The sequence below is a fragment of the Alligator sinensis genome, unplaced genomic scaffold (genome assembly GCF_000455745.1).
Source record: "Alligator sinensis unplaced genomic scaffold, ASM45574v1 scaffold74_2, whole genome shotgun sequence".
NCBI lineage: Eukaryota > Metazoa > Chordata > Crocodylia > Alligatoridae > Alligator > Alligator sinensis.
In genome coordinates, this window is record NW_005841931.1 from 2,404,495 (window position 1) to 2,429,457 (window position 24,963).

Consider the following 24,963-nt stretch of genomic DNA (forward strand, 5'->3'; position numbering starts at 1 on the left):
CAGCAGGGGTCCAATGTTGCTCCTGCTTTTCCTCCGGCTCCCCACATATCTGAAAAAGGACTTTTTATTGTCCTTGATGCTCAGAGCTAGTTGGAGTTCAGTTGCAGCCTTGGCTTTCCTGGTCTGCTCCCTACAGGACCGGACCAGTGCAGAATAATCCTCCTTGGAGGTGACTCCCATCCTCCATCCTTTGTAGGCCATTTAGTCATGCTAAAGTCACCTTCATATTTTTAAGTGTTCTTAGTAAACAGATACTCATGAAGTTCTTATTGCCATGTAAAGAGAGTGCCTTTCCATGGTCATGCTAAATAAAATCTTAATCTTTCGCTGTTCTGTGACCAGGGCTGTCCCTGGGGGCATGAATCAGGGCGACTGCCAGGCGCCTTGTGGAGCTGGGCAGAGTGGCCATGGTGACTGTGCCATCACTGCCAACTTCGCATCCAGCCATTCACTACCTCCCCATGCCCTGCTGCTGATGCCGCTGCTGCAGATGGCAGTAGCAGCTTTTTTGGGTCCAAGGCACATGGGATTGGAGTGGGGGTGGGGCCCTGCATGGACAGATTTGCCCCAGGCCTCACACCCTGCTCAGGTTGGCTGTCTGTGACACAATTTCATATGCTATGATGTGTCTTTAAATAGCCACAGATTTCCAGAGCACGACAAAACAAAGACATGCCAGACAGTAGAGTGCCCATAAAAGACCTTGTACTTTGTGAAATGCAAGCAACATTTTGTAGTTGTTTCTGATTTGATTGATTTAACCACAAGTCCTAAACCCAGGAATGCTTGCCCATAAAGCAGTGGTTCTCAACCACTTTAACTTGAAGTACCTCTCAGAAAATACAAGCTCTTACTAGTCACTTATATTTTGACTGCAGAAAAATAATAGAGCAATTCTTCTGCTGAAAAGAATTCAGAAAGTCCACAAGTCAGAATGTTTTAAACACTGTAGAATCCTATTTGAAATCTCTGGGTTTATCTTGTGAATTGTGTGTGCATACCTAATAGTGCTAATGTTGTGTGGCACTCTGTGGCATCCTTGAAAGGATATTAAGGTACCCCATGGTGCCATGGCCCCCTGGTTGAGAATCAGGTGCCATAGAGTTTTGGACCAAATAGATATCTAATATAAGCAAATGTATTTCTACTAAATACAGTTAAATGAAGTTGACCCTGCTTGAGCTGGTGGTGAGTTTTACGGTCTATATTTCTTATTCTTTAAGAGCTTTGAAGCAGCCCTGATATAAGAGAAAAACACTCGTGCAAAACTCTTGTAATGCAATCCTTGTGAGTCTGTTTTTGTGAATGGCTTGTTATGAAAGGCTGTTATATGAGTAAAGTGTGATTCATTTTGCAACAGTTAAGATAAAACCATGCATCGGAGTGATCATAGTAAGGTTACATGCAAGGGACAGCATACATGGTTTTTATGCTTGAAAGTTCAGTCCATGTATAATCTTATGTTCTTGTTTTGCCAGCAGACAAAATTTTGGCCCAGGCTTCCTTCAGTCTTCAGAGTTAATGCACCCAGACCACCAACAGTCTGATGCTCAGTATTCTGCCAGAGGGGTGTACTCTGAAGAAACGCCATCAGTGGCACGACCACGGCCAGTTGGAAGCACTACAGGTACTTTGGGATTACTGAACGTATACTGAAATTAAATATTACACCTTTTTTAAATATGTTATATGTTTTTATGTGTTCCCCACTAAAAGGTAGCATTTTGTCCTCAGCCCGAACAGTCAAAACTTGGGTCCAAAAAATGTCTTTATTTTTTAACCATGGAATAAATAGTGTTAGCTGTCCTCCTATAAAACACTAATCCTAAAAGAAGATGCTAAGAAGCAGTTAGGCAATGCTAACAGTATGCACTGGTTAGTGGGTGAGTAGGAACAGGGGACCTTGCAGTCAAAACTACCGGGGGTTTACCTTTATCGGGGTTTTATAGTGGGATTACATGTACTTTTTATCCTATGCGTAATGCATACAAACGCATACACACTTTTCTTGCGTGAAGTCAGCCTGAGAGTAGGAAATAACTGCAGTATCCAAAGGAGAGTTCAGTGAATGCTGGTTTTATTACTAAGTGGTGCATCATTTTTGTGTAAAATTAAATGTGAACTCCTGTCTTCTAGAAGAGCCTGAAGAAACATTCTGCTCACAACCAATTTTGCAAATTGATCCTACATTTCTTATTACATGAAACTTTTAGCATAGAAATAGGATCTTCTATTAGCTGGAGATTTCATGTATTTCTGCTGCCACCAAGAAATCATTTTCTCTGACTGTGCTACGACTTCCACAGCAACCATCAGTAATATTTACACAGGATTCTAATTTTACATAGGGTTGAAGTGAGTGGGAGAGAGAGAGAGAGTGAGTCTTACTCTGAAATTCTGTTCTCATGTAAATCCCACAATCAACTTACCTCCAGAAAAGAAAAATGCTAAAACATGGTGCCCCCCTCCCCTCGTGGTTTCTAAGTTAAATATTTTCATATCATAGTCGAGAGAGTTCTAAATTTGTCCTACAGTTGTTCTCTGCCTATAATTGTGCAGGTGAAGGTGGTGAGTGTGATCTTAATGTTTTTCCATATTCATATCGTGTCCTAAATGATGAATTCAAATGACCAGTTCCTATTCTTCGACTAAGAAAGTACAAGTAGCTATAACTTTTATGTATATGCTTTTGAGGAAAAATAGTAACATGAATTTTGCATGTAAATTAGGCAGCTACCCAATGTCTTGCACGTGCGTACATGCACACAGGCATGCGTGTACATTTGGATTCAGTTACAAAGTAAAAGCAGCTCATGTTTCTCAAAGTTTTCCAAAAGGTGTCTAGGGCCATTTAAAGATTAGTTTACTCCTGACATATTTACAGAAAACCTTTGTCCTCTCAAAGGAGGAAATTTGGGGGGCAAAGGGGTGGGAGGGAAGAGGGAGTTGTCAAGTTGCCAAATGTCTCATTTGATGATTGTGATTGCTTTCTCTTGAATACCAGAGTAGTGGGGAGGAGGAGGGTGAGGGGAAGCTTCCAGACCAAGTTAATAAAGAAAGTATCGTATGCAGTGACCTTCCCAATGGTCAATGGCAGCGCTGTTTAATATTTAATCCCAAAGCAATGCTGGAAAAAAATAAATGTGTAGCCATACGTTCCGTTACTCTGAGGGATGGGACACAGAACAACCTACAGTTAGGGTCCTGCTGAGGTGATGCAGCTTAGATGTGCCATTATAGCAAATGTTTTTCTTTGCTGCCAGATAGTTATTATGAAAAATTAAGGGCAAAATTAAGATTTTGTTTTAACGACTCTCGCATGTGGGATGCAGTGCACTTAATACATTGGGATACCAGGGACATGAGGCATTTTCCACCGGTGAAAAGAGGGGCAGGAAAAAGCACCAAACTGAATGAGCTATGCCAGCAGCAAATAACTTTCCTACAGTACATTCCTAGTCTCCTTCCTACCTGATGACCCTGATAAGTGAGTTCAACAGATGCTGAGCTCCTCTTCCCTCCTGCCTCCACTACTCCCAAAAAATTGTGTATTGTCAATTTGTCTGCCCTGCAAACTTAACTGTGTATAAAGGTGAAAAAACCCAATATTTGCTTTTAAGGTTCTCAGATACAGCACCTCACTCAGGTGGGAATTGCTAGCAGAATCGGAGCTCAACCAGTGGAGGTGCCCTCAGGCAGAGCAGGGCATGGCCAGCCTGGGGGAGCAGGGTGGCCCCAGTACCGTGGAGAAGATGAATTTGCTAGGCGAGATGCAGTGAGTACTGTTTCACATTTAAATAGCTTTTGAAATATCATGTTCAGCTAAATTATTGCCTTAGTCACTATTAGGAGTTTCTTCCCCGGATTCCTTTCTTTGCTTCTCTGATACCCTTTGCTCACTCTGCTCACCTCCACTGGCTCTTCTCACCACTTGTGCTTGTTGTTCTCTCACCTTTGCTTTTCTAAACTCTTTTGCTTGCTTATCCCTAACTTCTTTCTCACTCAGGTCTTTATCCACAGTTTTCTGATTGCGGGTCGCCCCTTCTACCTCTGAGCTCCAACAGAGGTGGACTCTATTTTTTGCTTTCTTCTTTGAAATATCTGTCTTCAGCCTGAAATAACTGTGGATAGAAAACACTGAGTTACATGTCCTAGATTCTCTGCTGGTATAAATTGTCACAGGTCCATTGACTTCTGGGCCAGTTTACACCAGTGGGCATTTGGGCTACTGAGTGCAGAGGTAAAGGTATCATGCATAGCAGTAAAGTGATTTCCAAAAAGTTGTTTTGCCTGTCAACGATCACTCTGTGCCCTTATCTGTACTATCTGAGGAGACACTCTGATACAATATTCTTGCAAGTGCTGCTTCTAGATATCAGGCTTGATTTACATTATAAATGTTGTAATGTTAGCTAATATTTTGTATTTCCCTGTGACTACCTGCCACCAATCTCCTACTTTTGGTTTGTAAGCCTTTCCTATACTCCTACCAGCCTGTGCTAGCTGCCTTGTACCTTACTGGGTTCGTGCCATTATGCCCATGCTGCTGGCTCCACAATCAAGCTGTAATATCCATTCACCTATTGTTCTTTAGGTTCTTCCTCCAATGAGGATGAAGTGAGTTGCCTTCCGCTGCATATTTTCAGCAGTTCTTATCCTGCACCCAATCCATAGCCCTTGTTGTTTTAAGGAAAACGTTGAGAGATTTGACAATGATAAATTTAAGCAGATTAGGCCTGATTTTTGAGAGACTGAGCACTCACAGCTCCAACTAAAGGTGCTCTATACCTATAGGTGATCATCCTTTCCCCAAGTTAGACATGGTATAAATGACTTCACTCGTACTATGCCAAAATGCAACTAGTGAGACCATTGGGTCTGTCTGCCTAGTCTAGCTTGGAGAGTTGTACTGTGCTTAGCACTGTGATGTTTGAGTACCTTGTTGCAATCTGGCAGGGATGTAAATCTTCATGCTTATATTCATCTAGTCAGCTGAGAAACCCTAGCTTCTGTTGCATGCCTCCTCTGTGGCATCTCTACAAGCTCTCATTTATCCTTCAACCTTTTCCCCAGGTAGCTCCAGTGATTATTGATCAACCTGGCTTTTTCTTCAGCTGCATGTGGTACATTACATTTATTGTTGTTGTTGTTTTATTGCCTACATTTTCAATACTGCTCCAAGACAGGATCAGGACCTCATTTTGCTAGATGCTGGACAAACAGTTGTTTGTTTCAGACATCACTAACTATGTATCATCCTCTTCCAGTGGGATCTCTCTAACACCACATATTTCATTCAATGATTTTACTTGGTATGCCAACTCTTCATTTTGTCATTAGCATCCTGGGTGCATATCCAGCATGACAAAGCTTTTGGGCCAATTCCATAGGATCTGTTTGCTCTTATTTTGTATCTAGTACCATTTCAAGCAAGCACACGTCAACTCAGTTTGGGTTTGCCAAATATCATTTCCCTTTATTTGGCTGGTTTAGCAGTTAAATCATGTTCTCCACTTTGGTAGTCATTCTGCTTCCTCATTGCAACAGCTTGTTATACTAGTATTTTATGACATGTTTTTCAGATTTAAAAAAATGCAGGCCATTACAACACTGATTAAGACCAAGCAAAATGATTTGTTAGAACCCACCTAAGTGCCTACCGCATGTCTCTCGTGGAAAAGTTCATCCTTTCTCTCCTTACCAGAGAACTATCCCAGGGGAAAGACATATCTCTGAAAGACTGGATCCCTACTATGAGAATTTTCTGTGGTAGTGGGGAATTTCTTTTTATAATGTATCCTCAGTCTGATTTCTCTCACTGGTTCAAAATGCTGAACTCTTACTTTTCCTTACTGAAATAATGGTATCCAGAGATCTTTAAAAGTTTCCTTTGTGATGACATTTAATTTCATGTTTACAACCCTTACACCTACACCCCTCCTGTTTCCGCTCTCCTTCTCTGCCACCCTCCCCATACACACACATTTCTGATGTTTTCCTCTCCACTTAAGAACATTTGAATGACCAATTTTTCTTCCCTGATACACTTGGGTGAGATCTGAGTTTTTCTGGATTTTCTTTCTTTAGTTTGTTCTTTCTTGTTCCTACAATCTCCCCCCTCTGATTGAACTATGGAATACTCCAAGATAGGAGTTCTCAACTGTGCTCCAGACCTGAAATTGGTAAGCAGGTGACTTCAAAATAAGTATAACCGTCCTTATCTAAGGCTTGATCCAGTCCTTTTCCAAGCCAATGAATGACTTTCCATTGACTACAGTAGGTTTCGGATTGGACCTATAGTAAGGACAATTTACAATATTATTCCCTATAGGAGACTATCAAATCCTATGCTCAGTCACAGAATAGCCACCTGTGGTGCTCAGCCTTCTGGCCCTGCAGGCCAGATGAGTGGTGTGGGGCCAGTTCACAGGGTTGGTATGATCCTGTGTACCAGAGCTAGCTGCATACCAACCCAGTTCTGCATGCCAGATCCAGCCATGTGCTGGCCTGATCTAGTACTCAAGGTCACATCCTCCAGTTCACAGGGGTCCCTGTATGTCCAGAAATCTGGCAGCAGGAGAGCTGCAATTAACTCTGCCGCTGCTTCCTGTCTCCAAATGTTTGGACCTATGGGGAGACCCGCAGCCTGGATGACATGGCCTCACAGGCCAGAGATTGAGCACCTTTGGTTTACACTCTTTGCATCAAGTAGAATAAACACTAACAAAACTAACATATACTGCTGCTAAGTATATATAAGTTGTAAAACTTCTTTGCTCAAAAAGGAAAAGGTAAGAAAAGTGGAACTGCTGGCACTTGCTTAAATGTTTCTAGCTTTTTACTGATAGACTATATTAAGGCATTTGTCATTGATCAGCATGGTGGTATTTTGAGCTAGTGTATCTTTATATTTCTACACCTTCAAACCTATTTAACTCTATTACCTCTAAAAGTATAAAAACAACCACTTGCATTTTGATGAGCTATTAAAAATCATCCAGACTTTTTTTTTACCCCTCCCAAAAAATAAAAGAAATAAAAAAAAATAAATTGTAGCTATCAAACATATTCCACTACTTCCATTAAGAAACTGTTCTGGTGATACTGAGTTCCTGTTTTACTAGATAAGATGCTGAATCATATGTTGTCTCCATAAGTTAATATACGCCGAGTATAACTTGGTTTACCGTTAAGATCTCCACGCCAAAAGGAATGGGGGGTTTTCCCCCTTAGGTCCATAAATCTTGCCCCTTTTCAATACAGTATTATTTAGACTAGCTATCACATTTGTTAATCAAAGACTGGCAGGTATGGATTACGTAGGATATCACTACCAAATGTACTTTCATTTGAAAAATCAAAGAAATTATTAAGTTCTCTCTAGCAACTGAAAATGGTCCTTTCTTGACGGGAGGGTGGATTCCACGTAGAAAAACCTACTTTGCCCAGCATAAATCCCTTCATTCTTCCTATCAAAGCACCTTTTCCTGTAAAAAAAAAAAAAAAAAACCCACCCCAAAAAACAAAAACCCCAAAACCCCCAAACAAGACAAAACCCTATATTGCCATTGAGGTATGCAAAAGAGCTTCCTAGATAGAGTGCAAAATAGGAAGGGATTGCAAAGTTCTGTCTCTAACAGAAATCCAAAGTCCGTTCCTTAATTGCGATTCATAAACTAGGTTTTAAATCCATTTAGCATTAAACCTCTCAACTCCTTTGCTAGTTTTACCCACTCGCTGTGAAAGCCATTAAGGCAGCCATGGAGGTGTTCTTATCAGCCTTCCTGGAAAACATCTTCCTTCACTGAATGTCCCTTCTTTTCCTCTGCTACTTTAAGCTCTTCTGCTTAATTCAGTTCACCACATGCCTACTTCACATGAAGTTCTTTATTGCATACAGAGTGCCTAAATTTCTAAATTGCATACAGAATGCCTCTGTGCACTTTCAAAATGGGGTAGGTTACCTCACACTTTGCATCCTAGGAATGTCCATATGAGGGAGTTAGTTTGGGGTAGCTAGTATATAGTTAATTTACACCCTAACTTACTATACATTGATTTTTTTTCCTTGTGTAGACAGTCTCTCAAAAGGATGATGCTCTTGTTTCACAAGTAGGTAATCCCAGGGAATAAAAACAGAGTGAAACCCTTGTTACCTTGGAAAATTGCCTTAAATCTGAGCAGTGTTCCTTAAACTGTATATCTTGGACAATTGTAGAGAATGGAAAAATGAAACAGTCATATGACTTTCCCCTAGTTCAGCTGTCACTTCTCTGGAGCCCTGAACACTATCCAAGTATATAGGGACAGTCCCTGCTCTGAAAGTAGAGCTGCACCAATATATCAGTCCAATATTGGATTGGCACTGATATAAAGAAAATTGACTATATTGGAAATTGGCCTGAAGTGGCTGATAATTCGGCCGATAACTGCCCATGAGTACATACAGCCACAGCACGGCACACAGGCAGTGAGGAGCACAGCCTGGCAGTGTGGAGACTTACCATCCAGCTGGTAAATCTGGTGTGGTGGAAGGGATGTGGGGGGGCAGATCAACGCTGCCAATGGTGAGGGAGGGAGTGGGGCTGGGGTAGGTGCTGCCCAGCTGGGGCAGGGCGGGCACAGGATGGAGCTGCGGCTTGTCCAGGGAGTGTTGGGGGATGGGGAGGGGACGAGGACAGTTCCCATCAGTCATCTGGGAGGGCACAGAGCCCCAGCCCACCCAGCTTGCCCCGTGCAGATCTGGGGGCAAATGCCCCACCCCCCATGCCCTCTTGGATGAGCAGTGAGAGGAGCAGCAGACGCTGCCCCACCTCCCTGCACCCCCTGGACAAGCCACAGCTCCGTCCCATGCCTGCCCCGCCCCAGCTGGGCAGCCCCAGCCCCACTCCCTCCTTCACTGCAGGGGGCATTGAGGTGGTCCCCCCCACACACACACACACACACACACACACACCCTTCCCTCCTCCCTCCCCTTCCACCACAACAGACTTACCAGCTGGATGCTTTATCAGAAATTGGATCAGTGTCAGCCGATATGCCTCCTTAAAAATTGGCTATCAGTATTGGCCCCCAAAATCTCTATCAGTGCACCTCTACCTGAAAGGAATGCATGCTGAATAGACATGACAAGGAAGTGACATTATCTCCTTTTTACGGATCATATGCAGAAATAAAGAACGTAGGGATTGTGATTTGTCCATGGTCCCACAGGAAGCTGATGGCAGAGCTAAGAAATGAAGCCATTCCCACTCCAGGGACTTACCTAAAACATCCTTCTAGATCTCCTAGTAACATCTTAACCCTATTGGACATTAAAGGAAATCTAATGATTTATAGAGACTTGTATAGCTTTTTAAAGAGCGCTCGAGAATCCCTGACATTGAGACAGAACAAGGCAAAAAAAATTGTTGGACTATGTAAGGGAATCACTCTTTTTGTGCAGATGGGACTTGCAGAAGGGAATAGAGCTGTCTTCATGCTGCTGTTCTCTAGCTTCTGTCTTCTCCCTTCTACTCCTTTTCCCAAGCTTGTTGTTTTTTGACCTGGAAGTGCAATAACTTTCTCTGCATTTTTCCAGGCACATATGCATGGACATCAGGAATATTCCTCCTCACAAGTATTCCAGATGCCAAGGACTTCAGTCAGACAGCCCTCAGCCCCACCTGCGCAGCTTCCACACAGCACCCTTCAAGGGCAGGGGCTCTGCTACACCACCAGTTCCACTGAGGATCTCCAGCCAGGACACTCTTCTGCATCTCTCATAAAAGCAATTAGAGAGGAGCTTCTACGCCTCTCTCAGAAACAGACAGCAGTGCAGAACTTCCACAGCTGATTTGTCATTCTCTTGCAAATCTGCCGGTCATGTGCTTCCTATGGAAGCAAAACTCTAACCAAATGAACAACACAGTTCTTCTGTCATAAGAGTGAACTTCTACAACTCCAGAGAGAACACCTCAGAAAAAAAGCAGCAGCAGGAGGAGAGTGAGAGAAAAGCATTTGGGGAGAGATGGGGAGTCCATAAGCGGTCTTTTCACAGCTGGCTCTTTTAATGTATTAGCATTATTATGTCCACTTTAGTTTGATTTAACAATAAAGGTATAGGTCAAAATCTAATACTTAAATAAATAAAACCTCCAAGGTTTAACAGAACATGAGACTCCTTGTTTAAGGAAGAAGGTAAATGGTTGCATGTTACCAGCAGGATTGGACGGAGTGGACATTTCATAAGAGATGACAAGAATTCCAACCTCTGCAGCAATTCAGAGGAATGCGGTATGTGTTGCTTGCTTGGCAAGATGGCAAGTTATATGTGACTGGAGATGATGAAGGTGTGATCCCACAGTAGGAAATCACCTTAATAACAATACCAATAAGGCAACTTAGGAAAAAAAGGATTTTTGAGCAAACCCGAACAATAACTGTTAGAGCTTCTATGCTTCCAAATGGAGCTTACCCTCTGCGCTCTTCCTTGTTTTACTTCTGGTGCTGATGCTTCAAGTGTCCCTTCATCTTACTGTTTGCAAAGTGAAACAATGGCCTTGTTTAACCCAAGAATAAATCCATGGACTCATTCAGGCTGGGAAAGTAAAGCATCCCAAATGAAAAGGCTTGGTTTTTATTTTGTTAAACATACTGAAATCTACATGAGAATTCTTACTTGCAGTTGAATTTTGGAGCAGATATATATGTCTGTCTTTTAAAAACAAATGCTTTCACAGGACCAAGGATAAAATCAACTAGTCGTGGTTTGCTACATGGACAAAAGCAAGCCAGCCTAGTTAATACAGGGTCACCAGCACTAAGTTATATATTTGTGTCACAAATCACCTCTTACATTTCATTCTGAATTGCACTTAGTGAAACTGAGCCCTGCAAAAGATAAAGCTTGGGGTAAAAATATTTAGAGTCTCTACATAGGTTTACATTTGCTGTTTGAGACAGTGGAGAAAGGGGCCATGGTATTGATGGTACATGTCAAGGGGTATCTGTTGTCATTTTTCCAGAGTTTAATTTATCATTAATAATGAGATTACTAATATTTGGCCATTGCATAGTTGTAACCAACATAATATAAGTGAAAATTCAAAGTAAATTTTGCTCTGTTGGAGTATGTTTATTTTTAACCAACATGAAGTAAAGCTACAACAGTGGCAGGGAGGTGGTGTAAATTAACACTTGTGAGGAAGATTAGGAGCCTCACTTTGGGACGTGACACAAGGAGCTGGGATTGTCAAACACCGGACCTGGTGCCAGCAACGAATGGTCTGACGACTTATGGTCCAGCAAGATGGTCACGCCATGGAGGTGACTGGCATATAGTTAAACCTTTCTAACAGAAACCTTGCTTGGTTGAATTCTGAACCAGTTTTGGGACAGTAGCAAGGTACCTGTGGGGCTACGTGATGATTTGATCTCAGTTACAAGGCATAATTAATCTCCTGAATGGGTGAAACTGGAACTAAAAGAGCCATTACAGGGATCCTCATTACTACTTTCCAAAATACGTGCTAATGTCGCTCCTTGGCAAACCACCTGAAATAGGCAAGTAGGGAGTGAGCAACCAGTTGAACACTAACATTGGGAATGATCTGATTCCTTTTCCAGGTATTAGGAGAAATGTTACACCTTTGTTGACCCAAGTTTTTTACACGCACACACGCACAATGACGAGAAGGGCCCCCAGGTTACTAGATTTTGAATGTTTTTCAAGTTTTGCCTTCTGACTTGGTGCACAACATATATCATGGCTGATGCAAACATAGGATGCATTGATGCTTGAAAGATGAACTTCCATGGTGAATCAGGCTTGAAAACTGAGCTTGTATAGAATGAGAAATTGATTTGGTGATTTTTATGAGATTCTCAAGAACTATTCTTGAGCCATTTCAAAAAAGTTTCCTTTTCTTGCAGTGAAGTTAGGAACCTATGCTTGTGACCCCAGCCTTTCATTGCTGTCAATACTGCAGCATTATGCTTTGACTCCAGATGAATGTGGGCTGCTAGGATATAATATCATTATCAAATAGAAACAGCCATAACCAACAAGCATAGGTTAGGGGAGGGGAAGCTCTGAAATGGTTAAGAGAGGAAGTGGTTATGTCATAATCCTACTGCTCAGATTTGCCAGGGAAGACAATGTTGGCATATAACTTCTTTTTTTTTTAAGAAGTAGGAGAATCGCCATTTTTTTCTTCCCACTTTGAGTATGGTAAATAACTTGTGATAGTAAATAGATTTAAGTAAATCTGACCAGGTTTTTTTTTTCCTAAAATAAAAGTAGTCCCACTTTAAGATCTGAAGAGTTCAATAGGCACAAATGCACTTAACAGTTTTGCAGCTACAGCTCGCTCTCAAACCTTCTAAAATAATCCTTGCTATATTGCCTTCCATCTCATCTATCATTGGAAACCCTCTGCGTAAGGCACCAAATACTTCCCTCCTTAAGAATGGCCTTAACAAGAAGGGTGCCCTATTTAATTTCTGCAACTGGTGCATAATTGAACAGGCAGGTTGTATGCATGTGGCGTGAATGCTCTGTGAAACTTGTACCAAGATGTGCACGTCTACTTTAGAAACCAGGAAAATGGTTCAGTTTGCCTAACATTCATGATTACCAACTAGCTCTTTATTTTTATTCATCTGCTATGAAAGAAGTCAAATTAAAAGCTTCTCTTAATGAATCTCACCAGCAATCGTAGATACTGAGCAGGAGACACCTAGATTGGAAAAGAAAAATTCCTGCAGAATGGTTCTCTGGTTCTGAAGCATTTCTGTAAGAGTGGGTGTGGCTGGTTGGTGTCTGGTCCTCCTGACCATTGCAGGGAATCCTTTAAAGTGCAGCTAATGGCAGAAAAGGGACAAACAATTCTTGTTCAGTACATCTGCTCTTCCTGTGTGTTCAGTCAGACTTTTTCTGATGTTTTCTAGCTACTTTTTATTCTCAATCCTGTGAAACCAATGTAGCTCCAGCAGAATGAGCTGAATGTTATTGATGCTCATACATCAGCTGTATTATTAACTAAGTTCCAGTTGTTGGTTCATTTTCTGTGCCCTGTCACACACCTGAGCAACTCCATTGAAAACCACCGAGTTGCATAGGCATGCCTGAGGGGAATTTGGCTGGCATTTTTTATTACCGGTCATGAGGCCAGAAAACATCCCATTTGACTTTAATCTCCCAGTATGAGTTTACAGGTATGTGGAATTGACTGAGGTGCAAGAATATGTAAGTCTTTTTAAAGAATCACTTTCCAGAACAGAAACTGAATTCCATGAACTCTGCTGAAGACTAATCGACAGGAAAGTGACTTTAATGGACCTACTTATTCTTGCTGTCTTTTTCACATGGATAGCACACATTTCTCTTGGAATGGCTAAGCCTATCTCACTGTGAATATTTCTTCCTGATAACTGGAGGGTTATTTAATTTAGAGTACATCTCCTTATTGCTTTGATCGGAGTAAAGTGTTGGCCTGTTACGTGGGGAAATGTTTAAACATTTATTCTCATGTTATAACTCTATAGATATTTGATGTGGCTGTTATGGTTTCACGTTATTTTAACCTTGCTATTGCTATAGACATGTACAGCAAGCTTTAGTGAATTAAGAATGGGGGAGAGATTGGGCACAGCAATTTGTATTGTCTAGGATTTCCTGTTGGATGCCAATAACAGCAGTACTTCTGGAACTGCCATGTCAAGATCCCCTAGTCACTTCCCTAAGGATTTTCCTGTGGGTTTTAGGCATCTCAGAATTGGCTTCTCTACCATGCTATATTTATCTGACGTGTTTTTTGATGTATATCTTTTGAAAGCAATAGTTAGAACTGCACTACTTGCCCTACAGTGCAAACTTGTAAACTGATATGCAAAACAAAATGTCATTATATTCGGCAATACATTGACCTTCTGCATCTGAAAACCACACTAGAGTGAAATTTGGAAATTACTTAGCATTTGAAGCTGGAGCACAACAGACAGTTGTAAATTAAGACACCCTTAATGAAGCTTAGCATTGTTATCAAATGTTGCATTGGTTGAAAAATTATCTACTGTGGGTGACTCAGGCACACAGAAGTAGTGTTGCAAACGAATGCGTGAATTTGTTACTGGAGGTCTTAAACCCATGTGACTCTGGGTAAAATGCCAGATCATTGGTATTGTAAATCCAGATGTGTACACATGGTGTGTATTTTGACAAAGTTTCTGAGATGTTAGACGGTTTTAAATCAGTTTAGAGATAGGGAATGAGTTTGTTCCTTGCAGTAATGTTTTCATCTCTGAAATGTAAGTTGGGAGCCTTTAAGCAGCATGCTGCCATTATTCACAATAGAAACTGAACAATTCCCTTTTCGGTGGAAACTATAGGAGAATATGGGTTTTTTAGTAAAGGCAGAATCTACTTAACTGATCTGAAACTGAGCCAAGGCATTGAGCCTAACATTTTTGCACTTGTGGCCACTAAAAATCCTACCACATCTTTTATGAGTGCTTAAGGATACAGTACAACTTGATTACAACACAGTCTGTAAGAGTTTTAATGATCAGAACAGCTGGGACTGGTTTGTTTCAATATTATGATGTAGCGACTTGTACTGACTCTAGTATAGAGAACACCCTTCTTAATTTTTTTCCTGGTCCCGGGCGGGGCAGGTGGTGTCACTGTAATGAGACTATTGTTTGGGTTTGTCTTCTCCAGAAGAGAGCCCTTCCTCCACAATGCTTCAGTTTAGACTGGAGGTGAAGCATTCTAAGGTGACATTTCAGAAACACTCTGTGTTGGCTTAAGTCTGCCTCTCAAAGCCATTGGCATTTTTACTGGTATAAATGATTACACAAACCATAGGCGATGGAGGATCAGGCCTTGTGGCTCACTCGCAATAGGCAAATTATTCAACTGTAATTACTCATTAACCAGCAGAGAGTACAGGGGAAACTGCAGCAGTGTTCAGCTTATTCTGTCACATCATCAAGGAAGGACTCAGAAGAAAGGAATATTTCTGATGGGAGAGACAACTGAGTCATGTCATACTAAAACATTTAAATTAAATTCCTACCATTTGATCCCCCAACACTTTCCTGATTTCATGAAAAGATTGTGATACATTTGTTAAAATGGTTTGTCATGGGAGTTTATAAACATTAACAAAGGAAAAGGAAATGTAGTGGCTCTCACATTGGTTTAAGCTAAGGTTGTCTATTTGCTGATGTACAGAATGCTTTCCTAATGTATCTTAGGAGCTACTGGGTTATAGGATGTTACTTCAGTAACACCCTTTAAGTCTGAGGTTCTTCACTTAGGGCTTGTCCACATGTGGGCACTTGAATACATGGATCTAAATTAACTTTTAAAAAGGGATTTAATTTTTGCTTTACTTTGGAATTGAGCTAAGCCAAATTGACCTGAGGCCACTCTAATTCTGAATAAGAGGACCCATGGCAATGTTTAATTTGAATCCACTTTGTATTTACAGTTTTAATTCATTCTGATTAACTTTCCTGAGTGCCCCATGTGTTCACAAGCTCTTCGAATGGACAATGTCTTGAGGGGTAGAGAGAGAGCAGATTCACCTTGTTGACTCTAACATTCCCCATTGCATGGGCCTACTTCCCTTCCCTTCCATTACTATCTGACCCCTGTCAGGAGCAAGTAACCTGTTTGTTGCAGCTTCCTTGCTAAAAGTTAGGAAAGGACAGCACTCGCTGCAATACCAGTGGTCCATAAGATCAAAGTTTTGAAACCACTGTGCTGTTAGGACATGGTGGAGGCAGATAACACAACCAACTCAAAAAGGGACTGGATAAATTCAAGGATGATGGATCTATTAATGTCTATTGAACAGAATGGTTGGAGATGTTTCCTTTGGTGTCTCTAAATCTATAGGATGCCAGGGAAGGTATTGAATAGGAGATGGATCACTTTAGAGAGATCCAGTTCCATGCTTTCCCTGTACACCATCCACTTCTGCCCGTGTCCGGGCAGGATACTAAGTTAGATGGACCATTGGTCTTGCCCAATCTGGCACGTCTTACATTCTTATGTAATTGTGACAGGCCATTACTGTAACACTTGATTTTATTTTAGATGAAGAATGAGGAAGTGCCAGTGGCACAAGCAGATTATCATAAAAAACCAGAATAGAGGACAGAACTAGAATAGGAAGTGTAGACATCTAAGAAGGAAGGAAAGCTAGGGAGTAATCAATATAGCATATCTTCCTCTAGGAAGTAAAAAGGGGGAAGTGTGTAGTTTTGAATTGTAACAGGAAATACTGGATGCAGGTAAGGAGCGTCATGGTACAGAATGCCACGTAATCAGGAAATGCTGAAAGTGAAGGGAGTTGAAAGGCTGCAGTGCAGAGATAAGAAAAATGTTTTAAAAATAAAGTAATTGTGGGCCTTAGAAACAGAACAAAGAGCCAGGCTTGGCAAGGCAGGCTTTTATGTAGGATGATCTATATGTTTAAAAATAAATAAATAAATAAATAAATAAATATATAATTAGTAGTTACTAGGGCATTTTCCATGTTTAAAATGCTGTGCAAACTTTCCCTAATGAATATGGAAGTGCTAAATGGATATTAGGAAGGTAAGAGAAATGGAGCAGGGAACGAAGTGAGGAACAAGTTAAGGAAATAGATTTGCTAGAAGCCATGACTATAATCTCCCAAACATGCTGAGGCAAACTATGCTTAAATAATTGTATTCTGTTTTAGGAAGCTGTCATGTTGCAGTAATGTATAAAAAGTCTGCTAGAGTCCAAGATGTCCCTGGTTTCAGCAGTGTCTTTATTTGGAGAAGTGAAGTTCATGTGAGTGACACCTGCTAAATGGAGGATTTTGGTTGCTAATACAACCAATGCAGTGGTTTTGTTGCTAATTATATTTACACTTCCACTACATATTCCATGAGTGGCAGATGCTTGTGTAGGAGACGGATGATTGACTAGCTGATGTTGGCAGAGGAAGAAATTAGCAGTTTCCAGAGATGAGGACAGTAGTGTAAGATTTGGGGAATGAGGCAAACTTCTTACGCATTGTAGGATTGAGACTCTTTACTTCTGTCCTTCCTCCTTTGTGTCTGAGGTGGCTTTACGTTTCTTGAAATTAAATCTTTGTTTCTTGTTCCAGTAACACTTAGCTGCCCCCATCGCCCCATTGTCTGCCATTTTACCTGACAAAATTGGCCATTTCTTTTTAAATAATTGGCAATTAAATACTGCCATTTAATCTCCAATATTTAGGCTTCAGAGGTACTGTCATGATCATTAAAAGGTGGTTTATGCTTACAGCATTTGTTTCAAATTGTTTGCAGATTTAGAAAGATAGTGTTCAGTTCATATCTGGGAGATTTCTTCAGGGTACATATTGGAAACATATTGAATCACAGAGGACATGGGGTGTGAAGCCTAAGGTTCAGAGCTTAATGGCTGTTGCCTCCCATGAATGGCTGATATTAAATATCTTGATTTTATTTAATGATAGCACTTTCATGAAACCTTAAGATTTAACTTCTGTGGTTTTTAATGAAACTCTTAATATCCCAGTACAGATAATCTTTTCCCACAAAGTTAACCTCTGTCTTCACAGCTTATGTTCTGTACATATAGGGGCTTGCTGATTTTCATCCCTCTGATTCTGTAAAATGCAATCATTGTGAAGTGCGGTGACTTAATATGTAGCCTATTCAGTAAAGCCCCGAGGAATATCCCCGTGATAGAAGCAGCAAGCGAGTAATGTAATTACTGGAGCAATGGTACCTAGAAAGATGAAGCGTCATGCATCAAGTGCTAATCAATTCAATCTTGAGTTACAGACTTGAAGAAAAACACTGCTCTGATGCAGTTTGTTTGAACCGAGAGCAAATTAATGTAGTTACCATGGAATCATGCTGCTGCCAGTACCTGTGTTTCCAATTTTGTGGAAATGGTACTTCTTGGTATGAGAAGGGATGATCGCTTGCATGTTTCCTGCTGCTTTCTTCATCTATTCCGATTTATAGACTAGCAACTTCACTGGATATTACCTTCCTCTTTCCTTAGGTACAATATAATTCCATGCCTGGAATTTAGCAACTTCATACACCAGTCAAAACAAACACAAGTAAATCTGCTGGCTGGACCGGCAGGATTCACCCTGGGGTTTTTCAACTGTCCTTACCTTAACATCCTGAATTCTGCCATTTTTGCCTTTCTTTGTCCTGGTGGCCAGTACCAAAAGTTACTGATGGTAATGACTGACCAATCATTCAGTCCTTCTTCTTGCCCATGCGGGGTTGTTTTGTACAAGTGCAATAATACTCCAGTGCTTTGACTAGTCAAGTACTACATGAATGGATCATTAAGGTTTCCATCATTACCTTTATGAGGACAGTTCACAGTTTAATGGACCATGTGATCAGTTTGTATTGATTTTTGCATGCTTTGTCTTAAACTTTTGAAAACCTAAAACATCTTGAACCATCCTATAGCGCTATCCACTATGCACTTGCCTAGAGTGAAGTTTCATGCAGATTAAAAAATGAAACTTACACAGTAATTAATCAAACCTGACCTGTTGGTTTCAGGTTTTACCATGGAATTGAGGTTGGTGGGCTTACTAAACTGAACAGCACTAACTAAAAGCTGGGCTGGATCTTCAATCTATGTAAATCATCATAGCTCCATTAAAGTCATTGGAATTATGGTCATTTGAATCACTGGGGGGATCTGGCTGGATATATTTATTATTAATGGCCTTGTTGCAACTGACTAAAAGCCTCAGTTTTCCATAAAGAGTACATTTATCATAAGACAGAGTTGCCTTTTATCATAAAAATGAAAACTTGAACACTATTTTGTATGCATCTTTAAATTAGAAACCCTTCATTGTGATTTTATTAGTTATAAAGCTTTTTTTCTTTTTTTTACTAGCCCCACAACACAAATTGGATTGCCATCTGATTTTCAACTTTATAAATTACTTTAGCAAGTGTGACTTCAGCAAAAAATATCTTTTTGGTTTTGCTTGGATACCGTACACTATTGTGCATCAGCTATGATATGCCCTGCTGTGCATACAAGAGTTTATCAGTAATGTTTCTATTCGCTGTCATATTAATTTTATTGTCTTCTGAATACAATCTTTCATTTTGTGCAACTGTGGTCCACCTCCTGAAGTCCCATTACTGGAAAACCAGCCAGCTAGTCCTCTTTTTTTGCATGTCAGTTAAGTTATTACAAACCCAATTGCTAAAAATGACATATATTATCGGTGCAAAATACAACATATACCTCAGTGACTTTCTCTGTTTTATAGAAGTGTTTTAATTGCATTGTAATTTTATTATATCCAAATAGGACAGAAGCCCAGAAGCTATTTGAATACCACCACATCTTTTAAGGACCCCAGAGCATGTTGAGGGTAGTATTATATGCAGGACTACATTTTCATTAGGCATCTGACCTAAAACATTTTTAATCTGTGAAATGACTTCAATAGAAAAAGGCTATGGATCAGGTCCGAAATAGGCATATAAAAAGCATATGCTTTGCTGTATAGAGGTTTCTTAGCAATGCCCAATATTAAGGGGTCAATACACCTTGCAAACAAAGCCTTTTGCACTGGATCATAAGTTTACAGATGAATGGAGTATGACATTTGTCTATTTTACAGCAAAAATTCTTGGAGACATCAGCTTTATAAACATAATTCAGATCCATGCTTTATTAATATTAGCTTCTTGCCCCAAGCCAACAGTGTATAAAATACATTTGTAGTGGGAAATTGTGCTGTACCAAAAGCTATGATTTTTCTCCCAGTTAGCCATGGAAATGAGAAAACTATATAGAGATATCCCATCATTAATCTCATATAATCCCAGATCCAGAGGTCACTGATCCATTCTGACCTGGAGAACATATTTTGTAAAATTCATTACCTGTGGGAAGAGTTCTGCAGAAGGTGAACACAAAGGTAATATGTGGAGTGTTTCACAACATAAAGTCCACATTGCTGTCAGACCAATACACACATTCCATTATTAAAATAATCAACCAGGATAAAAAAATGATATTATAGATATAGCTATAAGATTTGTGGTCCATCAGTAATTGCAGTTATTAACAGTCAACTCACCATTTTCAGTCAATGAAAAAGAAATCCTTTGTTTCTGTAAGTTTGTAAATATACAAGTTTATATATTTTTTGTGGAAATGAGTAGTTGGCGGGTCCAACACCAAGATTTGTCTTGTGAATGTTGCTTTTGATTTAATTACTGCATGTTGAAATGTTGAGTTTTTCCTGATGAGCGTTGTTTTGTGATTGTTTACTACTGGTATTACTGTGCATGTAAAAAAAAAAAAAAAATCGCAATAAAAAAGCCGCAAAAGAAAAGTCTTTCTTTTTTAATGGTTCACTTCCTAACATTTCAGCTCAGCGTTCCTCTTTGTATTAAATTGTGTTTGGTTAATAATATTGGAGTGTGTTGTCTCTGTGTCTGACTTTACTTCTTTCTATTAATGTTAAGAGTAACTGGGCGCATCTACATGTGCCCCTGACTGTCCACTTGGTACTGAAGTACTAAATGACTCCGCAGTACACACCGGTACTATGCAGTCCCAGTGGTGCATGATTATTTTTAGAGGTTTCATTGCTACAGCGATGTAGCGTCTCATGTAGATGCACCCACTGAGGATTTAAGGCTTGATCCAGCTTCATTGGACAATGGAAAATTATCCATCAGCTTTAGTGGAAGCAGAACAGCATCTGTAAGCCCTTGTCTATGAAGGAAGCCATGTATGGTTTAACAAAGGGAGCATTTCTTCTGTTGATATAAGCCTTGTCCACATGGGAAAGTTATACAATTATAACCAAAACTGTGAATTTCAACTGGGTAAAATGGATGCAAACCTCTGTCTGGAAATTCATCTAGATCAGAGTGGCCTTTTTCTATTTAGTATAAATTTAATCTCAAACATCTGCTAAATTTGAATAAACCATCTTTAACCTGAGGGGTATCTATATGACATTTATACTGGCTTAAACAGAGCATTTTAAAAATGGGTTCATCAAAACTGATGCATTTCCCATGTAGACAAATGCATTGTACTGGAAACAAGCTCTGGGTGAATATATATATCCCTGTTCTGTTTCAACTCTGGCTTGAAGCAATTTACTAAATCAATTCCTTGCCTGCATAAGCTAAATAAATATAAAAAAGGATTGAACTAGTTTAAGGCCTAGCCCATACTTGCACAATTGTACTAAGTTAATTAACAATGTGGCTTAAAATCGGCTTAATTGATCAGCTTAGTGCAGTTCGACATGTGGATTGGGTATGTGTTTATGTCTGTAATACAATAGTTTAGCTTTCACAGGTAAATTTATGGCTTCAAGCTAAATCAATATCATGCCTTTTAAACTGCTATAAGAAGCATCATACCCAAAAAATGCACTGATTTAAAATCAGAATTACAGTAAAGAAGCATATTTTTGGCGTGTGAACTTACCTTAGGAAGGTTTGCAAAATAATTTTTCACATACAAATAAATAGGTTTTCAAATGCAGGTTTATTTACTCAGTGCAAATTGCATAGGGTAATCACTCCAGGGAACCAATGGTGCCGCATCAGTTAACACCAACTGAGGATCTGAGCCAGGGTTTATATATAATGAAGCTCAGATGACATGCTTAGCTATAGAACTGCTAAAGGTGAATTCTTCATAAATTAGCCTCACTTGCCTGCTTTCTGTATGAACAGCAGCGGCCATGTCCTGAGCTGCCTTTTCTCAGCCGTAGGTGGGTTGGTGATGGGTATCTTAGTTTATAACTGCAGCTGGGAAGCTCAGCAGAGCTGGGGGGGGAGGGCGGGTATAGGGATGAAGTAGCATTCTGCAAGTCAGGGCGTATTACAAATCACTCCAAGGGACTGAAATCCACTCCAGTATTTGGTTGCTTCAAGAAGATCTGCTTATAAAACCTGCTGGGGAAGATGCTGCCAAGCCTCTTGGAGCTAGCTCATATTAAGCATAAGGTACCTGGCCACCCTTTTCCTCCTTCAACAATTGCTTAAATTCACAGTCCAACTGCTCCTCCCAGTCTGACACTGCTGGGCAAGGAGATCAGCTAGCTTGCTGGGGCTCATGCTTGCAAATACTTGGGTTCATCAGGCCTGAGCTTCATGAGCTTATCCACGCAGAGCAAGATGAGAGTCAGAAACCAGAGACTCCAGCCAACAGCAGCTGCGATCCAGCCGTACTCGTCTACCCCAAGCTGGCAGCACTTGGCCGCCTGTGGGCAGAAGTCCATATCTGATAGCAGAGAAAGCAGAATGAGGCATACAGGACATTTAATACTTAGCAGGCTTCTCTTTGCTAAGGGACAGCAGGGGGTGAGGAGAGTGACTTCTGTACACTTTGTCCAGGCCCAAAGGCTGGGTCATGGCTGAAAGTATACTGGCCCTTCAAGGGTAACCATTACTGAAAGTAACCATGTTGGTTGGAAAGAAATGGTTGTGGGCAGCTGGTCAGGAGTACAGCTTTCAGGCACTGGTATGTTCAAATTGGCGCTCAGTTTGGTTTATTAATAAAGTTAACCTGCTCCTGAAAGCTGGTTGTGGCTCTTCTACTGAACCCACAACCACTGCAATGGTGAAAGCTTTGACTTTGACTAGTTTCTCTTCATTTTACTCCCATGTCCCTTGGCACCTCATGCCACAGGTAGCTATGCACTGGCCACCTGCTGTATGCCAGCTGAATCCTGAGAGTGGTGGGAAACTCTTCCTAACTCTAAAAACAAGAGGAGGACAATGGACCAAACTGCCTAGGGAAATTGTTGGCTTGTCTTCGCTGAAGGTTTTTGGGAAGGGTCTGGATAGACATCTATCTGGGATGGCCTAGGAACAGTGAGTCCCATATCTGTGCAGGGTGTTTGATTAGATAACCCTCAAGGTCCCTTCCAACCCCCTGACTCTGATTGTTCTTGCAGCTCCACAGATTGGAGTAAAAGTAGATGCTTCCAGAAAAAAAACAGGGTAAGTAAGGCAGGCAAATTTCAAGTCACTAGGAGTACAGCAGTGCAGAGGAAAATCTGATTGAAATGAAAGGCCTGCAGAAATATTTTTGGGGTGGTCTAATAAAAGATACTACATTTACCCAAAGAACTGTGTCTGCAGGCATGTTTGGCACCTGAGAAAGAGAGCTTTCAGCATTTGAAAGAACCTCAGCTTAGTTAAACTTAGCGTGTTTGCGGGGAGCCTGGTATCTGGGGCATGAAGGGCTCTTTCAGAAGTGTCTCCACACTCAACACATTTGCTCTGGAGGGGCCCAGTCCACTGGCAAGCCTAAAGAAAGAGTAAAGGGGAGGGGAGGGAGGGGAAAAGGGAGAGTTGTGCATATGAAAAGGGAAATGCGAAGCCTGAGCTATGCTTTCATTCCTGATCCATGAAACCTGTGAACGTGGCTCAACATCTCTGGAGGCACTGGATCTGAGAGCCAACCTAATATTTGGGTGAATTCAAGATTGTAGTGGAACCTTTCACAGAACTTGACCCATCACTTAAGCTTTCACACAACTGCATTGTAACAGTAAGTCCCACTTTAGGGCATCCTTTCAATGACCTTTTATATATGCTCACTGCTTGGCTTCAGAGTGGTAGGAATGAATCAAAGAAGTCTTACGAGGACATTGTGCTGGGATCCTGCTTCCTATGTAGTCCACCAGGGAGCCATTGGAGCTTCCTTTAGCCTCTGGCAGGAGAGAACACAGGACAAAAGGTACTTGCATTGGAAAAGGAAAAACTAGTCTTGGCCACAAGCTGGACACAGGCCTTGCTCTTGAGTATTCGATTGCTTGCACGGCCAATCTGATGGAGACCCTCTTCTGCTGGGATAAACTGAGTAAATATGTCTTTATGGTGGCTGAGGCAAAATGTTAACACGTGGGGGCTGAAGGGGCTGCCACCATAGGTGCTGGCTTTGCCTGTACACATTGACTACTTGCTCTAAAACTACAGTTAATGAAAAAGAGAGTTGGTGCTTGTTAGGCATTGCTAGTACTGCAAGAGCCTATTTCTGTTAAAGCCAAAAAACCCCCAAAAGTTTATTCTACTTTTTAAAGTGGGATACATGGTGCTTTGCCAGGGGGAATGTGCCTACATTTTTATAATTGTGACAGAGCCTCTGACTGGTCAATACACTTGAGTAATGAGGCATGGCCGCACATAGATCTCGGTGTCAACACTCTTCCTCAGGAATGACCATGCAGAGACATGTCAGGTGCAGGGGCATACACAGAACTATTTTGCAAGTAAAGGGGTACAGTACACGGCCATAAAAATGTTGAAAGCCACTTTTCTAGGATGTGGGCTCCTCAGTTCACTTTGTCACATATAACCATTTTCAGTTACAGGCTTAGAAAGAAATGTTTGTTCTTTCTTAAGGCTGAACGTGATTTGTAATTGTTTCTTTTTTTCTTGTCCTATCATGCATTATACAAACATGGTTAGTCAGTTCCTGTCCTTAAGAGTTAGCAGTATAAAAATGGACAAGATGATAAAGGCTGGATAAAAATATAGTCACATTGTTATACATGGGAACCTAAGCCCAGGAAGCTTAAATTTAAAAATTTTCAAGGAGCTGGTGAGGGCCTTTTAAAATCCCAACCTCAATAACTTTCTAAAAGTTGTGCTGAAAGGCTGACAGAGCTTGGAACTGAGCCCACATCTCCTAAATCTCAGTCGTATGCCTTAATCACAAAAAATAACCTTTTCCAGTGCTGATTAGGTATGCTGTTATCTTTTCAGAAATAAAGAATCCGCAAAACTTGGCCTTACAAGGAACAGAGGAAATCAATGTCATGTCAGGTTATACTTCCCACTCATAATTACTAGCTTGTGTCTCATCTTTTATTTTAAACCATTTGACTTTTTAGAGAGCTGGAAATTCTGTCCTTTCCTCCAGGCATCTCACCCCCCCCCCCCCCC

The 24,963-nt window shown here is 40.8% G+C and overlaps 2 protein-coding genes across 2 annotated transcripts in view; one reads left to right on the forward strand and one right to left on the reverse strand.

The window, feature by feature from the left end:
- The window catches only part of KIAA1549 (KIAA1549 ortholog), a 206,650-nt gene extending 185,234 nt beyond the window's left edge, over positions 1-21,416 (forward strand). The window contains exons 18-20 of the mRNA XM_006019528.3: positions 1,482-1,627; positions 3,621-3,775; positions 9,581-21,416. Coding sequence (XP_006019590.1) covers positions 1,482-1,627; positions 3,621-3,775; positions 9,581-9,835 — 556 coding nt within the window. The 3' untranslated portion in view covers positions 9,836-21,416. The remainder of the gene's footprint in view (positions 1-1,481; positions 1,628-3,620; positions 3,776-9,580) is intronic.
- A 115-nt stretch (positions 21,417-21,531) lies between these two features.
- Positions 21,532-24,963, reverse strand: part of TMEM213 (transmembrane protein 213) — a 5,114-nt gene continuing 1,682 nt past the window's right edge. Inside the window, exons 2-3 of the mRNA XM_006019532.2 lie at positions 23,660-23,728; positions 21,532-22,291 (exon numbers count right to left, since the gene is read on the reverse strand). Of these exons, the coding sequence (XP_006019594.2) occupies positions 22,122-22,291; positions 23,660-23,728 (239 nt within the window). The 3' untranslated portion in view covers positions 21,532-22,121. The remainder of the gene's footprint in view (positions 22,292-23,659; positions 23,729-24,963) is intronic.